At 40.7% G+C, this 15,849-nt stretch overlaps 1 protein-coding gene across 1 annotated transcript in view; it reads right to left on the minus strand.

Moving 5' to 3' along the window:
- Positions 1-11,010: 11,010 nt before the first annotated feature.
- LOC134531998 (importin-5) overlaps positions 11,011-15,849 on the minus strand; it is a 57,842-nt gene continuing 53,003 nt past the window's right edge. Inside the window, exons 17-20 of the mRNA XM_063368118.1 lie at positions 15,048-15,255; positions 14,423-14,585; positions 13,472-13,691; positions 11,011-11,815 (exon numbers count right to left, since the gene is read on the minus strand). Coding sequence (XP_063224188.1) covers positions 11,726-11,815; positions 13,472-13,691; positions 14,423-14,585; positions 15,048-15,255 — 681 coding nt within the window. The 3' untranslated portion in view covers positions 11,011-11,725. The remainder of the gene's footprint in view (positions 11,816-13,471; positions 13,692-14,422; positions 14,586-15,047; positions 15,256-15,849) is intronic.

Raw genomic sequence — 15,849 nt, forward strand, 5'->3', positions numbered from 1 at the left:
GTAGATGGTAACAAGGATAATACGATGGTGTCCATTTTCACGAGCCCCTATTATTCAGTAAAGAATCCTGCCGCAGCCTGGCCGGCACATCGCGGAACGAGCGTCCTCCCCGCCGCAACCCGGACTCCCGGAAATAACTCTTGGCCACAAAAAGCGACCCGATGTGACAGAGAATGCAACCCCGTAGCGAATCGTACCGGTTGCGAAAATTCAGCAGTGCTACACAGCACGTATGTGACCCGTCACGTAAGCGGAAAAAGGTCTAATAACTACACGTACTGACTGAGAGTGTTCGGCGGTTCAAAGAGGCACAAACACGACCTGAGACGTATGCAACTATGGTCCCGAAACGATACATAATGCCTGAGAAAAGTCCAGCGGTACAACGAATGCTGATCTATAGCAGCTCGACTGTTAAGGCAGTCCCGTGATGCTTACACTGACTGCGAACTCGGAGCTAAGATCCACGTCTCCCGAGCGGAGCGGAGCGAGCGCGCGTCTGCTCGTTTTCGTGTCTGGTTCGCCACTGCCCTCCTCCGCCCGCCGGCGAGCTGAGGCCCGTGGGCCGCAGAGTAGGGGAGGGAAATTGGCCGGCGTGGGAGAGGTCCGCCTCGCGGTGCGCCAGGCTGCGATTACATGACTAACATAGCACTTGAATGAATTAAAGAATTATTACGACATGAAAAGTAATTAATTAATGAAATGCAAACACAAATGAATTATTTAATAAGTTACAGATTAAAAACAAACGAAGTATTTACACAACATTTACATACACTATACCAGACGTGAGAGTTCTGTTACGTCACACGTATATGTAATTTTGGAGGCTCGTGGTTATATAAAAATGTGCATACAAAACATAACTATTTACAACATCCTGATATCCGCTGACATACCAGGGCGCACGCGGGTGCGTCCCTGCTCGTAGCACTTCACAGTCGGTGCACTATGGGAAACATACCTCCCTTAGGCCCACATTGGCGGACAGGTACGGCCTCTGCATCTAGGAGGGCACGACGACTGTCGTCAGCACTTTACCCTCATCGACAACCACCGAACCATCACCTCTGGCACCTCAGGCCATATCCCTGTTATCGGCTCTCTCCACCCCACCACCCTTCCAAGATGCCAATCTCCTTCATTTCAAAATCCCATGGCTGACTGGCATGCCCTTAAAACCACCTACTCTGACTTCCTCGACCACACCATCTCCTTCAACATCCCACCCATGCCACCACTCTCACATCGACACCCATGCCACCACTCTCACCCAAGCGATATCAACAGCAGCTCACTCCCACATTCCCCTGACCGCACCCCACATACTTATCCCCCTTCCCAAAAAAAAGTCTTTATGTGATGCCCTGTTCCTGTGGAACCGTTTCCATGCTCGCTGGCAGGACAACCAGTCTCCATTCAGCAGGAGAATATAACTCCTGCTGCAAGGCTGGTGCCCCTGGTTAACAGCAGACTAGAAACCCCAGCAAGAAATACAGCATCTCACATCCCTCTCCAAACCCACAGGTTCCCTCTGGGCATACCTACAACACTTGAAAACCATCCACACCACAATCTCGCCCATCACAACTCCAACAGGAGTGGCAGAAACTGCCGAGGAGAGATCCGAAGCAGTGGCTGCCTACTTCCAAACCACCTTCGCCTCAATCACAAACACCTTCTTGTCCTCTGATTCTTCGGATGACGAGCCCCCTCCTTCCATCTCGTGTCATACCACACTCCCCATTCTCCCAGAGACCTGGAAGACCCCTTCCCTATGGTCACACCCAAGGAACTCCAAACTATCATCTCCCACTTTCGCCTCAGTGCCGCAGCTGGTTCAGACTCCATGCAGACACAACTCCTGTACCATTTGCCCCATAAAGTCAATGTCTTTCTCACAAAAATCGTCAATGCCATTTTCCTCCACTACCACTTCCCCTCATTCAGGAATACTGCCATCATCTGCCGCATCCCCAAACTCTCCACTCCTAATATCACCCCATACTGTCCAAAATAGCAGAGAAGTCCATTATCCAACACCTACTTCCCATCATCAATGCTCACAACCTCCTCCCAAACCACCAGTTTGGTTTCCGCCTCCATCACTCCACTTCTCCACCATTGCTAGTGTGGGGATCCTGAAGACAGCATACATGCATTGTGCTCCTAGAACTAGCCCATGCTTTTGACTCCATCCCTCATGCTCAACTTATCCAAAGCCTAACTGCCACAAACATGGGCTCACTCCTCACTTTAGAACCTTCGACACATCAACAGCACCTACTTCCAAGGTATTCGACTACTTCTTTGTCTCCCATGCGCTACCCTTCGACAAAACCTTTTCAACCAAACAGGACCTACCCACATCCATGATTCCATCGACAAATTCCTCTGCAAATGCTCCACCAGCCTCATCCCATCATTCAACAAATCGCTGAACCACCCCCAAATGCAGCCCAACCCCAATGTCCCCTCTTCACGACAGGCCACCACCACACAAACAAAAATTCCTCATACGAAGATGCCGCTGTCGACGCTGGAGGGGCCAGCAGAATACACAGAATTACAGCACATCGATGAGTAACACTGCAGGAGAAATGAGAGCAGGGTGTCACCTCAGCACCACCTTGATCACCACTAATGCCCAGACCTAGCCACCAACTCATTGGTTGTGCCTCCACCAAAATGGCACAACCCCACAATCACTTGAATCTTCATCTCCACACCCTGACTGCAGTAACCACTCACACAGCACCAGCCCCCTAGAACCCTGAAGTTGGAGGGGACTTTTCCCCAGAAGTGTATCTTTGTAACCTTGTAAATTGTAATGTGTGTATTTTGTATCTTATTATGTAATTCTTTTTGTTTTTTTTTGCAGAGGACCCCTGGAGGGTCCCCAAATTGAAAAAAATAAATAAAAAATAACGTCAGTATAGTTGATTCACTCTCAACCTCGCTTACATCGCTCAAGGCTTACAAGAGTACCAGCAATTAATGTATTGCTGGCGCTGGAAAATTTACTTGGGAAAGTAAGATATATAATACAAAAGAAGTGGGAAATTGTGAATTATTAGAATCCTCTCAAAAACTGATAATATACTTTGAAGAATAGGTTGCAAACAATATTTTAATACAACTAAGATTGGGATATTCATTTGTTTATTTAATCATACATTATGTTTGTACCATAAGGTTGTGCAACATTTTATTTATTAATATTTCATTGTAATATTTACATTTTATATATCCTAAACTTACTACCATAAAATGTGATACATTAATACAATTGTCGTCCTGTCGTGCTGTCGTTTAAGTTATGACGGGTGGTCGTCGAGGGCACCAACTAACCTAAGTTAATAACCTGACGTCGTACCGACCGGAGCGGAGGCCATTAAGCCCGACCTCGACCCGCCAGTATCGCAAACTCACCCGGGTCAAACGCGGAGTAGATACGCAAGTACTTCCCGTGTATAAATTTTATCACGGAACTGCACCTGATGCAAACAACCGATAATAATTCAAGGAGTAAGCTCATCAAGCCATCCCCTTAAATTAACACATGATAAGAAATGTGTGTCGTAGAGCATGAGTGTTAGCCCCCTCCGGGCACAGTGTTTAATAAACGCCCTTAATTATCATCGCGGCCTAGAGCCTTAATTTAAATAAGAAACAAAGTGCTGAAGCAATATCCAGAACAAACCCACAAACATAACATATACATAATCAGTGGTTTTTATCAACTAGTCAGTAGTCTTTAAGTTGACTCATCTTTTTAAATAATATTTGTTCAATTTCTTAAACTAAAGCTTTAATCAATATTTCATAATACATTTAATGTCAGCATTAATATTCAAACAAGGGTCATGTACAATTAACAAGTAAATTTTCAATTAAAAACCGAATAACGGTAATTTCTTTTCTTCACTCGTGGTTTGGCGCGCAGCGGAACTGTTCCCCCCTCCCCTTCCACGGCGTGACAGACTACTCCGGTAGTACAGATCAGCTCGCGGCCCGGGGTGGATGCGTTCGTGTGTTCGTTCCGTGGGGAACCTTCAATTTAGTAACTCACCGATTCTTCACTCTGGTAAATATAGTCATGAACCAAATCCTTTGTAACGTCAATTCCCCATGCGACCACGTGTCGGTTTTTACAGTGCAGGGCTTAACCCGGCCGTCGTAATTCCTGCCTTAAGGCCACAGGCCACAGGGCCGTCTTAAGGTCAGTAACTTTACGGACCTGGCCGACTCCAGGACAACCAACGAACTCCTCCCTCTAACGGACTGCCTTAGGGAGAGACAATCATAATTAATCAAGAGTAGTATCATGTAATATCGTGTATCAATTATGTCCAAATTATCAACCAAGAGTAGTGTCGTGCAAATCGTGTACCCAAATATGTCCGTTAATAAATACATGTACCACACGTTTTCAGTTCCAGTGCTTGTATTACATCTGTAGTTAGGCACCAGCCACCTTATGCTGAACAGGGAGTGTCATCATTGTCTACTAGCAGTTAATAACACCCTTAAGATACAGCCACCGAGTCTAGGGAAGCACGCTGGGGCCGATCCACCCACCCCATTCGTTAGACGTACGAGCTAACCTGGCGCCCTCCCGGAAAAACACACCATAAAACACCACCAGCCCCTTAGACTCGCTGTGGGACTCGAACCCGAGACCCCGGCCGACGGCAAACCTTGCGGGCTAGTTCACAGGTAGTGTTGGATTCTTCTCGGGTCGTGATGTCGTCACATGGCTGGCAAATATATATGGAATCATAAGGTAAGATGGTTTCTATTGAGCACTCTACCTGGCGCTACTGTATATGTGGTCTGTGTGGTATGCTGAGTCCAAGGTGGCACGTGCTTGAGTTAACGCCATTAATGGACACAAGCGGTTAGCATTCATGTGAGAACCTGCTGGCCCTAGTTTAAAACAGATGTTCCACAGGTGTGCTTGGAGTTTCACATTGATTTGGTAAGTGGGAGAATTGGTCGTGCAGATGGCACTTCCTACATGGGTTTGACACAACATAATCCTAAACTGAATTGTTACATGTAAGCATGGTGGTGACATGGGTGGCACCGTACCATGCAGAACAAAAATAAATGCATCCGCATGAACAATTGATTATGCATTACATATGGTTGACTAAGTGGTAATCGGCCCTAGGTGAAATAGTGTTCGCGAGAATGGTTGATGGGCTGATGACGTGTGCTGGCTACATTCACGGTAATGGTGGTGGGGGTGATGATGACATAGTGAGGGCTTCGCAGTGTGTCCATGTGGCCAGCCCTGTTGCAGGCGGAAGTTTGACTTTGCGAAACCATGGATTCCATACTCCACCCGGTCCTGAATGAAGAAAAAATAAATGTACAAACACAAAGAAAACTAGCTGAAATCAGAATATGTCAAGTGTTAAACTTGCACAGACAGAATTGAATGGAAGGAATTAATATTGAAATAATATACAGCACAGACAAACTGGACTTGCAACGAGACAGTTTTAACAAGAACAGAAAATTAAGACAAATAACAATTTTGGACAATTTAGTGACAAACAGACGAACCAAACGATGATACAAAACAGATAATCTGGATAACGACGACAGCATAGACGAACATAGTAGGCTTAGGATCCCTAATGTCTTTATCTGTGTTATCGTTGTCATGTCATATGCAGTTGCTCCCTAAAAATAGTTATGAATAGTCACAATTTTCTGGCTAGGGACTGTGCTACCTATGAAGCTCTGGGGCTATCGACCCACGACTGTATCATTTCGGTTAGACTTCGAGCCAGCCTGGAAACCTCCTGGGCAGTTTCAGTAATCCAGCATAAGTAAAAGAACTAGGACCACCCCGAGTTTTGGTACCCAAACCGCAGGTGATGGCAATACACATCTGAGATGCCGGTCTGTTTCTGAAGGGAGTGTGGAGACATTGGAGACGTCTCGCGGCAGCAGTGCTGCTTGATGTCGTTACCCTGCGCCAGCCTCTCTCGGGAAGAGCAGCCTCCTGCAGGGAGATAAGTCACGGACTGTCCGGTCTGTGTAACTTACCGAGGTGTTTCAACCGTGCGGGATTAGTGTTGTGCAGGCTCCACAATAAAAAAAAACACCATATTAACTATCTAATAAAACGGGATGGTGGATTTTTTTCCAACCAAATTTATTACATATTTCATAGTTACGTAATCCCATTTCTAAAAACTTCTTGATGTGTCATTAAAAAATGCCTAAGTATTGCCATTTTTAAAGTCAGGACATTTGTTTCCAACAGAAAATGGCAGAAGAAAAGGAAACTAATACGGCTAATTTTATGTTTGTTTAAAATTAAAATTTGGTAAGGTTATAGTTTATGGGCATGATATTGGTACAGCCATTTAATGACATTAAAAAGTACCTGAAGGAAATTATATTTTTTTGCAGAAAACTACCTATTTAAAAATTCTAAAAATTGTATGTGTTGCTAGATTATGGTATTAAGTGCTGTTGTAAAACCAGACTGGTTTTTTAAACAAACTTTATTGAGAGGGCAATGAAGTCTAGGGAGATACTTTCTGAGAGCCCTTTAAAAATTCAAACTAATTTTTCAATCCTTCCAGACATACATATTTCCGTGTACTTCTCTAAAAGTGCATTGTGATACTTGAAGTTAACCAGTAGTTCACTGTTCTAACGAGTAGTTAGGTTAGTTACATGAAAAATAGCATCAAATTATGAGAACAGTTGGTTAAGTTGGGACAGCTAAATTACGACTACTGTGAAAAGGTAGCAATTTTAACCTTCTCTGTTACTATTTTATAGTATTTTTTTATATACCTGACCATTCAAATAATTTTACAGACAATTCAAACAATTTTAAAATATTTTTTAACTAGTTAACCTAACCCAATTATCCATTCAAACAATTTGTAATATAACTAACCTAACCAAACCACTCTTTAAAAAGGTAAACTATTGGTAATCTAATTGATGTATCACAACACTCTCATTGAAAACAATTAGAAATTTAAAAAAAAAAAAAAAAAAATTCTAAAAACAGATGCTCTCCAGAATTACCACCTATGGAAATAGTATGGTTAATCATTTAAAATGAGTAAAACAAGTCTTATTTTCTGATATTTAATTCACTTTACCACACAATTTTCCTTGACTTCAAAGGCTTCCACATCTACAGTGTTTTCCAGAATTTCAAGGGAATAAACTACTTAACCTTAAAAGAAATCATAAACAGTAATGATTTACTTTTATATGTTACTTATTCACTTGATACAAATGACTCACTCATTGAAGGAACATATGAACATTAATATAATGCTAATGATACATAAACATAAAATACCAAAAACATACGTAAAATATTGCTCTAAACTTTCTGCATATACTCGAGATCTGCTCAACTTTTACGGATTCAACTCGACTGAGTAATTAATGAGCTTGACTCGAACCAAAAATTTGCAGACTCGTACTTGTCCATCTGTACTTAAAATTTTTGTTAGTACAGTGGAATCTTATTAATCCAAAAATCAGGCTAATCCAAGTGAGTTTAGGATGAAACAAATTTTTTTACTGATTTCACGTTTTTTAAAGTGTTATAGGTAGAGCCAAGATTTTATGGTGTTATGAAAAAGGACTTTTCGTCATTAAGAATTGTGGATTTCGTCTTTATCGTCATAAAAAATTAAAACACATGTAATAACATGTACACACCTAGCAGAGCTGCCTTGATCAAATGCTTAAATAATTCGTGGTTAGAGACTTAAAATATGCATATTAAACAATACTATGTTGAGAGTACATAAAAAATTAACAACTAAAATATTCAGTATTCTTATGCAGGTAAGTACTGTTCCTGAGTTCAGGAGAGAGTCTAAATTAATTAAAATATAAACTACAGTTAAACTTTTGTTCTATAAATGCAATATAATTAAGCTCAAGAAAAAGCCACCATTGTCAGCAGTCCAGCATTCTCTGGTTTTAGAGATCTTCTTCTGTCACTTACAACTACAGAATACTTAGAAAAAGATCTTTCTGAGTCCACATTCGTTGCAGGTATCCATATTAACTTTAAAGCAGCAGCTGCAAATTCAGGATAATCCGCTTTCATTTTACATAGTATGTCCACCATGTCTATATAGTTCACATGCGGTTTCTTCTGCTCTTGGGAAACCAGGTTTTGGAGTGTTATGTAGCCTGTTGCTACAGAGGTCTTCTGCACCTTGCAAAGGAAAGGTAGGTTCCCAATATGTTTCTGGAATTCTTTTTCCTCCACACGAATGTTTCCTACATTTTGAGGATTCATTAGAGCGCTGATTCCCAGAAATAGTTGACGAGATGGATCAGTGTTCACCAGATCAATCAGTTTTATAAGACTGAGTTTAGCTGTGTTCTTGAACTGCTCTTTAAGGGCTGCAGAGTTGACAGTTTTCATTTCAGCCAAAATGTCTTCAACATTTTCAGGAAATATTCCCTTAGCCAAGACATCAAGAGTAGTTTGCAGTTTACTCAATTTTGTGCACAACTGATGAGCAGTAGGATACTTTGTTCCTTCAAGAAAATTAATTAGCTCTACAAAGGTGTTACAGTTTTGAGCCACAAATGTAAGAGTGGCCTCAAGACATTGTAACTCTTCCTTCTGGAGTCTCTTGATATATTTAACACCAGAGTTATCTTCGCTAAGCTGCTCAAAGAATTCCACAATGTCGTGCAGATGGAGTGCGAGGTATGATACAGATTCAAACCATGTGTTCCAACGTGTAACAACTGGCATGGGGAATAACTTGACGAGAGCCTTGTTTTCTCCATGTTTCTGGAGAAGAAATTGAAGGTATGCATGCCTCCTCTTTCTGGTGTTAAGAAAGGCCATCTTTACCTTACAAACGAAGAGGTTCAGTTCTTCCAAGTTGTTTTGCCAGATCTGCCCAACAATGTTTACTTTATGGGCCCAACATTGTATGTGGTACATGTGGTCACCAAATACACCTTCAAGGGTGCCAGCAGATTTTGTCATGTACCTGGCACTATCTGTAACATACGCAATTATGTTTTCTTCCTTGACTTCATATTTGGAGCATACATCAATCACTGCCCGAGAACAACAAACAGCATTTGCTGCATCAAGGACACAAGAAGCCCCTAAGATAACATCTTGTTCAGCACCTGGTTTCAGAATTTTAAACAAGATGTTGAAAACACAATTATTACTCTTGTCAGTGGTTTCATCTGCGAGTATGACCACATCTTGCCCCAAGAGCTGCTGCTTGATTTCCACTTCTTTTTTCTCTCTAAGTAGGGGAATGTACTTTTTCCTCATCCAATCCGCTGTTGGAAGATCACCAGCACCACTTACATGCTTCTGCATCCATGCAGTCAACTTGCTGTTGTCAAGTTTCTCAAGAGGAATACCTGCAGCTACAAAGGCTTCAACAGTTTCGAGAACAAAATCTTCCTTTTGTTTTTTTGCGCATATTTGCGCCACTCCTGCTTCTGGGATAGAAAGCTGTCGTTTCAAAGTGCATGGGGATCGTTTAGCTTTTACATGTTTGTCGCTAATTATGTGCTTGTTTACCGTGTCCTTACGTTCATGCTCCAAACGGCAATTACAATATTTACAGAAAAGTATTTTTCCGTCACTGACATATAATCCCTCATTCTTAAACTCGTCAGCACGTGATGCCGCAGTAGCTTTATTTTTCGGCATGATTAAGAAATTTAGCTTTCATTTATGCACGTCATTTGTAAACAAAGCCCGGAGGTACCAAAAACTAGTTTTTACTGAAGTTGTAGCGAAAAAATAAACCGCGGGAAGCCTACTTTTTACAGGCGAGAGAGCCTTATACACGAAGTAAAAGGTTAGGTTATGTCAGGTCAGTGAAATAAATGTTTTTATTTATTTTCCGGAAGGGTTGGGTAGGTAAGCGTTATTTAAAATATTTAATGATCGTAAAATAAATAAATCCTTGCAATATTGTGCTTTTTCATTAGCGATCTGAAAACTTCGATTATGTTACGATTTTGGCTCTCTCGCCTGTGAAGTGTGAAATGAAAATGAAGGCTTGACGGTAAACTGCTTATTCAACAAGCACACAAAATTGCGTTACAGTGAAATTTCATTAAATATCAAGTGATCATTAAATATCAATATTCGCTTTCATTTTATTTTCATACGTATTTATTTAATGAATGCAGTTTTTGTTCACGTGTATTTTTCAAAGGATACAGCAAACAAGGCGCTGAGATTTTTCACGTTGTTGTGTTTGTTAACTTATTAATTTTAGTTTACGATCGTCAGTTGTTAATATTGCGTGATCTCTAGTGGCTAGATGAGTTTTAAAAACCCTAACCTAACTCCGATAACGATCTTTTTTTTGTTCGTGAAATCGTCAATTTTTGTGATATATTGTAATTTTTTAAGATGAATAATTAACGTATTAAATAACCACCACACTGCAGTTGGATGACGACCATTTCTTCTACAAACAGATACGGAATTTTTGTCAATCAACCAATAGTCGGTAGTTAACGATTTAAATCAATATTGAGGTGTTTATTTGTGGTTAGAAAACATTTCGCATTTTTCGCGGTTTGGGATGAATTTCGCGTGAAAATTCGCAATTTCGCATAAAACCATATAATCTTGGCTCTAGTTATAGGCTGTGTTATGTGATAACTTATTACATATAGAGAAATATTTTACATGTTGTTGCATTACCGCAATTATTAGGGCTAATTCCAAAATACGGTAATCGAAAACATTTCTGCCCCAGTTATTATTGGCAGGACTCCACTTTATAGACTTTTGATTTTACTCACCACAGAAACAGAAAAAACCCTAGTTTTTCTACATAAAGCTGTATTTATAAATTTGCTTGCACAACAGCAATCCGCCACGATCTACGCTTATGTGCGATACCGTCTCCACACAAAGACAACCCTGTTCCCCCTGCATCTCTTAAATTAAAATAATATTAAGGGAGGAGGAATAAGAAGAAAAAAAGGGTTAAATGAATAGTAAATATATATCTGTATTTCAGTCAGTCCGTTGCTAATGAAACAAAATGATGCACACAAGTTTGTGTGCTTATGACCATTAGATTTCATAGCGTACGTACACAAAACCAAGATGGCATCACATCATATTTTTCGTCTTAAAATACAGGTCGTCAAATCAGAGGAAATCATTACAAAAAAATTGTACTGTACAATTATGTTCTTTTTCCAGTCAGAACGGTTTGTGTTTCAAAAAATACATTAATTCAGAAAATTAGACATTAAATACATAATAATTTTATTGAAAAATTCACTTTAACTAAGATGCCTACAGGCCTTGAATTGCATTGGAAAACTAGTGCAGTCAAATTATATAATGTAAAAAACACACTCCTATCACAGATTACACAATTACAAGGAAAATAGTAGCAAGCAAATGAGAAAAAGTCAATAAATACACAAAGCTCCCACCAGGGAATATCCAAATTTCTGCAAAAAAAAAAAAAAATTATCCGGTTTGCCCAAAAAAATTGGCTTCCTCCCTCGCGCGTGCATGAACACAGGACCGAAAGTGGCCACCCACTCTAAAACAAATGATTCGCGACCAAGCAACTCTCTGCATGGCGTTTGTTCATGCATGTTGGGACTTGTCTGCACACGGTGCAATCGGATGCGACGAAGAGACAACATTTCTCTAGAAGATCAATAGAAGCGAGCGCAAGCAGGTTTATCACTGGCTGGAGCTGAGGACTTCTTGCAGGGCCTGCTGCTGTTCTGTCGTCAGCTGGCCCACACACATCTGGAACACTTCTCCGCTGCCCTGTGGACAGATCACGGGCAGGCATCAGCGGCTTCTCGGAAGCAAAAATCGCAGTTCGAAATATATATAAAAATTTTTAAAGAGTGGCCTTAGAATACTTAAAAATACTGGTTAAAAGTACTTTCTACAACTTGTGATAAAAAAAATTAAAATTAAAATTGGGATTGGAACAGGTTTTACAGGATCTACAGTAGAACCCTGTTATAATGCTTTTCAAGGGAGCACAAGAAAAAAACATTATAAGCAGGAAAACGTTATAAGCAGGAAATCTCCTACGTATGAATGAAAAAAAAAAAAAAAATTATTTGTAAGCAATAGAAAACACTTTTAGTTATGCCCTCGCTCAATGGTTGGCAACTTAAATATCGTAGGACTATGTACATGCATCTGAATACCCACTGGAATGGCAATTAAGAGGAGTTGACTAAGAGTGCCAACTGACACGTAACTATGAACATTGTGTACCTTCAGTATATGTATATTGCATAAAATTGTATTTTAACAAACTTCATGTATTGTATGGCAGTGATTGTAAACATAAACATACATAAAGGAAACTTTTTATCATAAGTGTTGGAATAATTTGGTTTTAAAACATTTTTTCCCCATTTATTGAATGTTAGAAAGCAAACATTATAAGCACGAAATTACACTATTTATGAACGTTATATGCAGGAAATAAATACATTGCCCTTATGGGAGGAATATTGGAACTTTAAAAATATGACATTATAAGCAGGAAAACATTATATGCAGGAACATTATAACAGGGTTCTACCGTAAATTCAAAATTCACACAAGTTTTAAAATTTTAGACCAGGTACAACAAATGCTGCAAAAATTTAAAACAAATATCCTACGAAACAATTTTAGAACCTTAAAATAATGTTTACTTTCAACTTTTTTTACATCTTGAGTAATTTTTTCCAACGCATTAAAAACTTAAAATGAAATTCAGTAAATACCTGTAACAAACCTCCATACATACATACTTACAAACTTTCACGTTTATAATATTAGTAGGATGGTTGATTCATACACGTTTTACATAAAACCATTTTGGGTTTTTTAAAGTCAAAATTAAAATGTACCGGTAACTGTTTTTACGTCACAATTTCCATGAATTTAGAAAATGTAGCCATTGCCGTATAAAATGTTTGGCACCACTAAAAAAGAATGCGAAAATAAACGGAAACACAGAAATAACACATTTTGTCAGTTCAATAAATACTAACTTAGTCGAAGTGTTACTGTGGTAATATGAATGTTCGGTAACTTTACATTGTGTATATCTTGACATCTGTTGTTGTTTGAGCTTGGACGTATCTAAGTATATAGGTATGTGTGCTGCGTTGCGGAAGACTTTCTCTTAGCTGTGCTCCAGACACCGAAGGAAAACAAAAGACAGTCTACTCAAGATGGTCGCCTAAGCACACGTCGGCGCTAGGCGCTGCTTCAATTTTATCGATTAACTTTGTTGGAAGTTTTCGTTCCCGTTGTCACGGAACAATGATGCTGATAATCATTTTAGTTAGTTAAAATATATATTTTTCCCCCCTGATTTTGAGTGTGCTGTAGAAGGGGTCGGCCTATTTTCGGACCGACACGGTACTGGCGTGGTCACTTCAAGACAGCGCAGCTCCGAGGGAGACGCACCTGTATCTGCCTCACGACGGCCACCATGCGCTTGGCCTGGGGGTGCTCCGGGCTGATGGCGTCCTGCGCGAACGCCTCCGCGATGATGAACAGTATGCGGGGCAGGTTCTCGTGGTTCGCGCCCAGGACCAGCGGGTGGTTGGCCTCGATCAGGTCGCACAAGTAGCCGTAGATGTGGGGCGCCTCGTCCGTGTCCTCCCACACGGGCAGCCACGACAACCTGGGGCGCACACGTGCACACACTCCCACGCGTGAGTACTCGCCCCTTCGACTCCATGGCCGGTTCTCGCTTGCACGAGTGAAACACTGCTGAGATGTTCTCAAGGGTATGTGTGTACGCGTATGTGTACACACACACACACAAACTAATTCTTAAGAAGTAAACATTTTTACATAAAAAAGTAATCATGATTTAAATTAACAAATGGTAGTGGTTTCTTAAGATAACTAGGGCCTAAACCTATAAAACTTAAAAAGCTCGGTTGTTATTGAAAAAAACTGATTCTTTCTCACTTACATGGGTCGATAAAAATGAAAAAAAAAAAAAAAAGTACAAATTGAAGTTGTGTTTTAAAATGCTTCCGAAAGAGAATTTACACATGGAACACACATTCCAATTTTGCGTTTAATCCCACTTTTAGTTAACTTCATATTACTAGTAAATAAATACTACTAAAAGAATTTAATTATGTATAAACTTTAAATAAAATGACAACAAAAACCCATCTGAACGTGTAGCGGGACTTTATGTAGCGTATCGAGAACTGTTGTCATCGTAGTACACACTTCCCACAAAACTACAAGTTTCGAAGTTACAAGAACGATTCATTCCATTGCAGCTAATGCAAATATGTTGCACTGTAATCAATGCAAAAATTTGTGGCGAACTACTCATCATCAAACTGCACGGGGCAGATGAGGAACAAGTCCCGCCCACCCGCCGGCACTCACCAGTGTGGCAACAGCTCGGCCACGTTCACCCGCGAGTTGTTGTACTTGAGTATCTTGGTGATGGCGGAGATGGCGTTCTCCGTGGGGTTTATGTTCTCGTCCGCCCGCGACTCCGGGTCCGTGATGACCTTCACCAGCAGAGGGACGGCTTGGGCACACGTCTCTGGAACACCAGGCGAGCCCAAGTCAACATTATAACTTGTCAAATGCCCGGCAAAGTTAAAAAAACTGTAATTCAGCTAGACACTAGAGCTACAGGTATAACTAACAGTCACGCGTGTAATTCCACAAAATGTTATTTTGGTTCGGAATGCTTGTTCAAGATTTTCAGCGTACCACCAATGGGCGAGGAAAAAGAAAAGGGGGGAAAAAAAAAAAAAAAACTGATAGCCCAATGGTAAACAGTACGCAGAGCCAAACTTATACGAACAAAATATTTTAACAAACATTTCATGTAAAATATTTAAGCTGACTTAACGTAACTTTAATTTCAGTATTTGTATAATTGCCATTACTCTACATACTTACCTTTTCTTTTCCCTACGTATTTTATTAAAATTCCATTTGTATTCATATTTAATTTGAAGCAAGCAACTGACAGAAGAGCCGCGCGCTCGACACTCACCTGCGAACGACTCGCCCCCGAACTGTGCCAGGACGCCCCAGCCGTACACCGCCGCCTGCCGCACCTGGGACAGGCTGTCCGCGGTGTACGTCATGAGGGGCCCCACGAAGTACTGCTGGTACTTGACGCACGCCGGGCCCCCGTACTCGATCGTGTCGTCAAAAATGCACAACCCCCACTGGTGGTCCGACCAGGGCATTTCCGGGGCCTGCCACCAACAAAAATAACTCCTTCATTCACGCAAAATAAAGTAAGATTCTTAAAGTTATATTGCCACCAGACGAACTTCCCTCCAGTCTAAACAGTTTCCTTAACCCCCCCCCCCCCCCCCCCCAACGTTCCATTTCAAATCTTTCCCCTTCCTATATAATTAGTCTACCTCACAAGATAACAAATACATTAAAATTAACAGTTTGCACCGTCACAATAATTTTTAAGTAACCAAACTACAATTAAACCTCGTAATGAGTGACTACCTCTAAATTACAACCCCTTTGCGTAGCGTTTCTCTTGGCGAGACTGTACTGCACGTGACGCAGTGCATACCCACTCCTTGGTGAACCTTTTTACTCCTTCCTACCCAAAGATAGCAGTTCCGTGGCGCCAGCATGTCTACACACCATCTGGCAGCCAACCATTGTGTTATCGCTTTTTTTTGGACACTACCCTCTCTGTTTGCCACTGTTATCTCTTGGCTTTGATTACTGTTTATTAACACTTTATTTATTATTCTGATGAGGTTACACTTTAAAATTGATTTTGTGAACAGTTGTTTAAAAATATAATACAGGAACTTTCTGAT

The sequence above is a fragment of the Bacillus rossius genome, chromosome 5 (assembly GCF_032445375.1).
Source record: "Bacillus rossius redtenbacheri isolate Brsri chromosome 5, Brsri_v3, whole genome shotgun sequence".
In the NCBI taxonomy this organism is placed as follows: Eukaryota; Metazoa; Arthropoda; class Insecta; order Phasmatodea; family Bacillidae; genus Bacillus; species Bacillus rossius.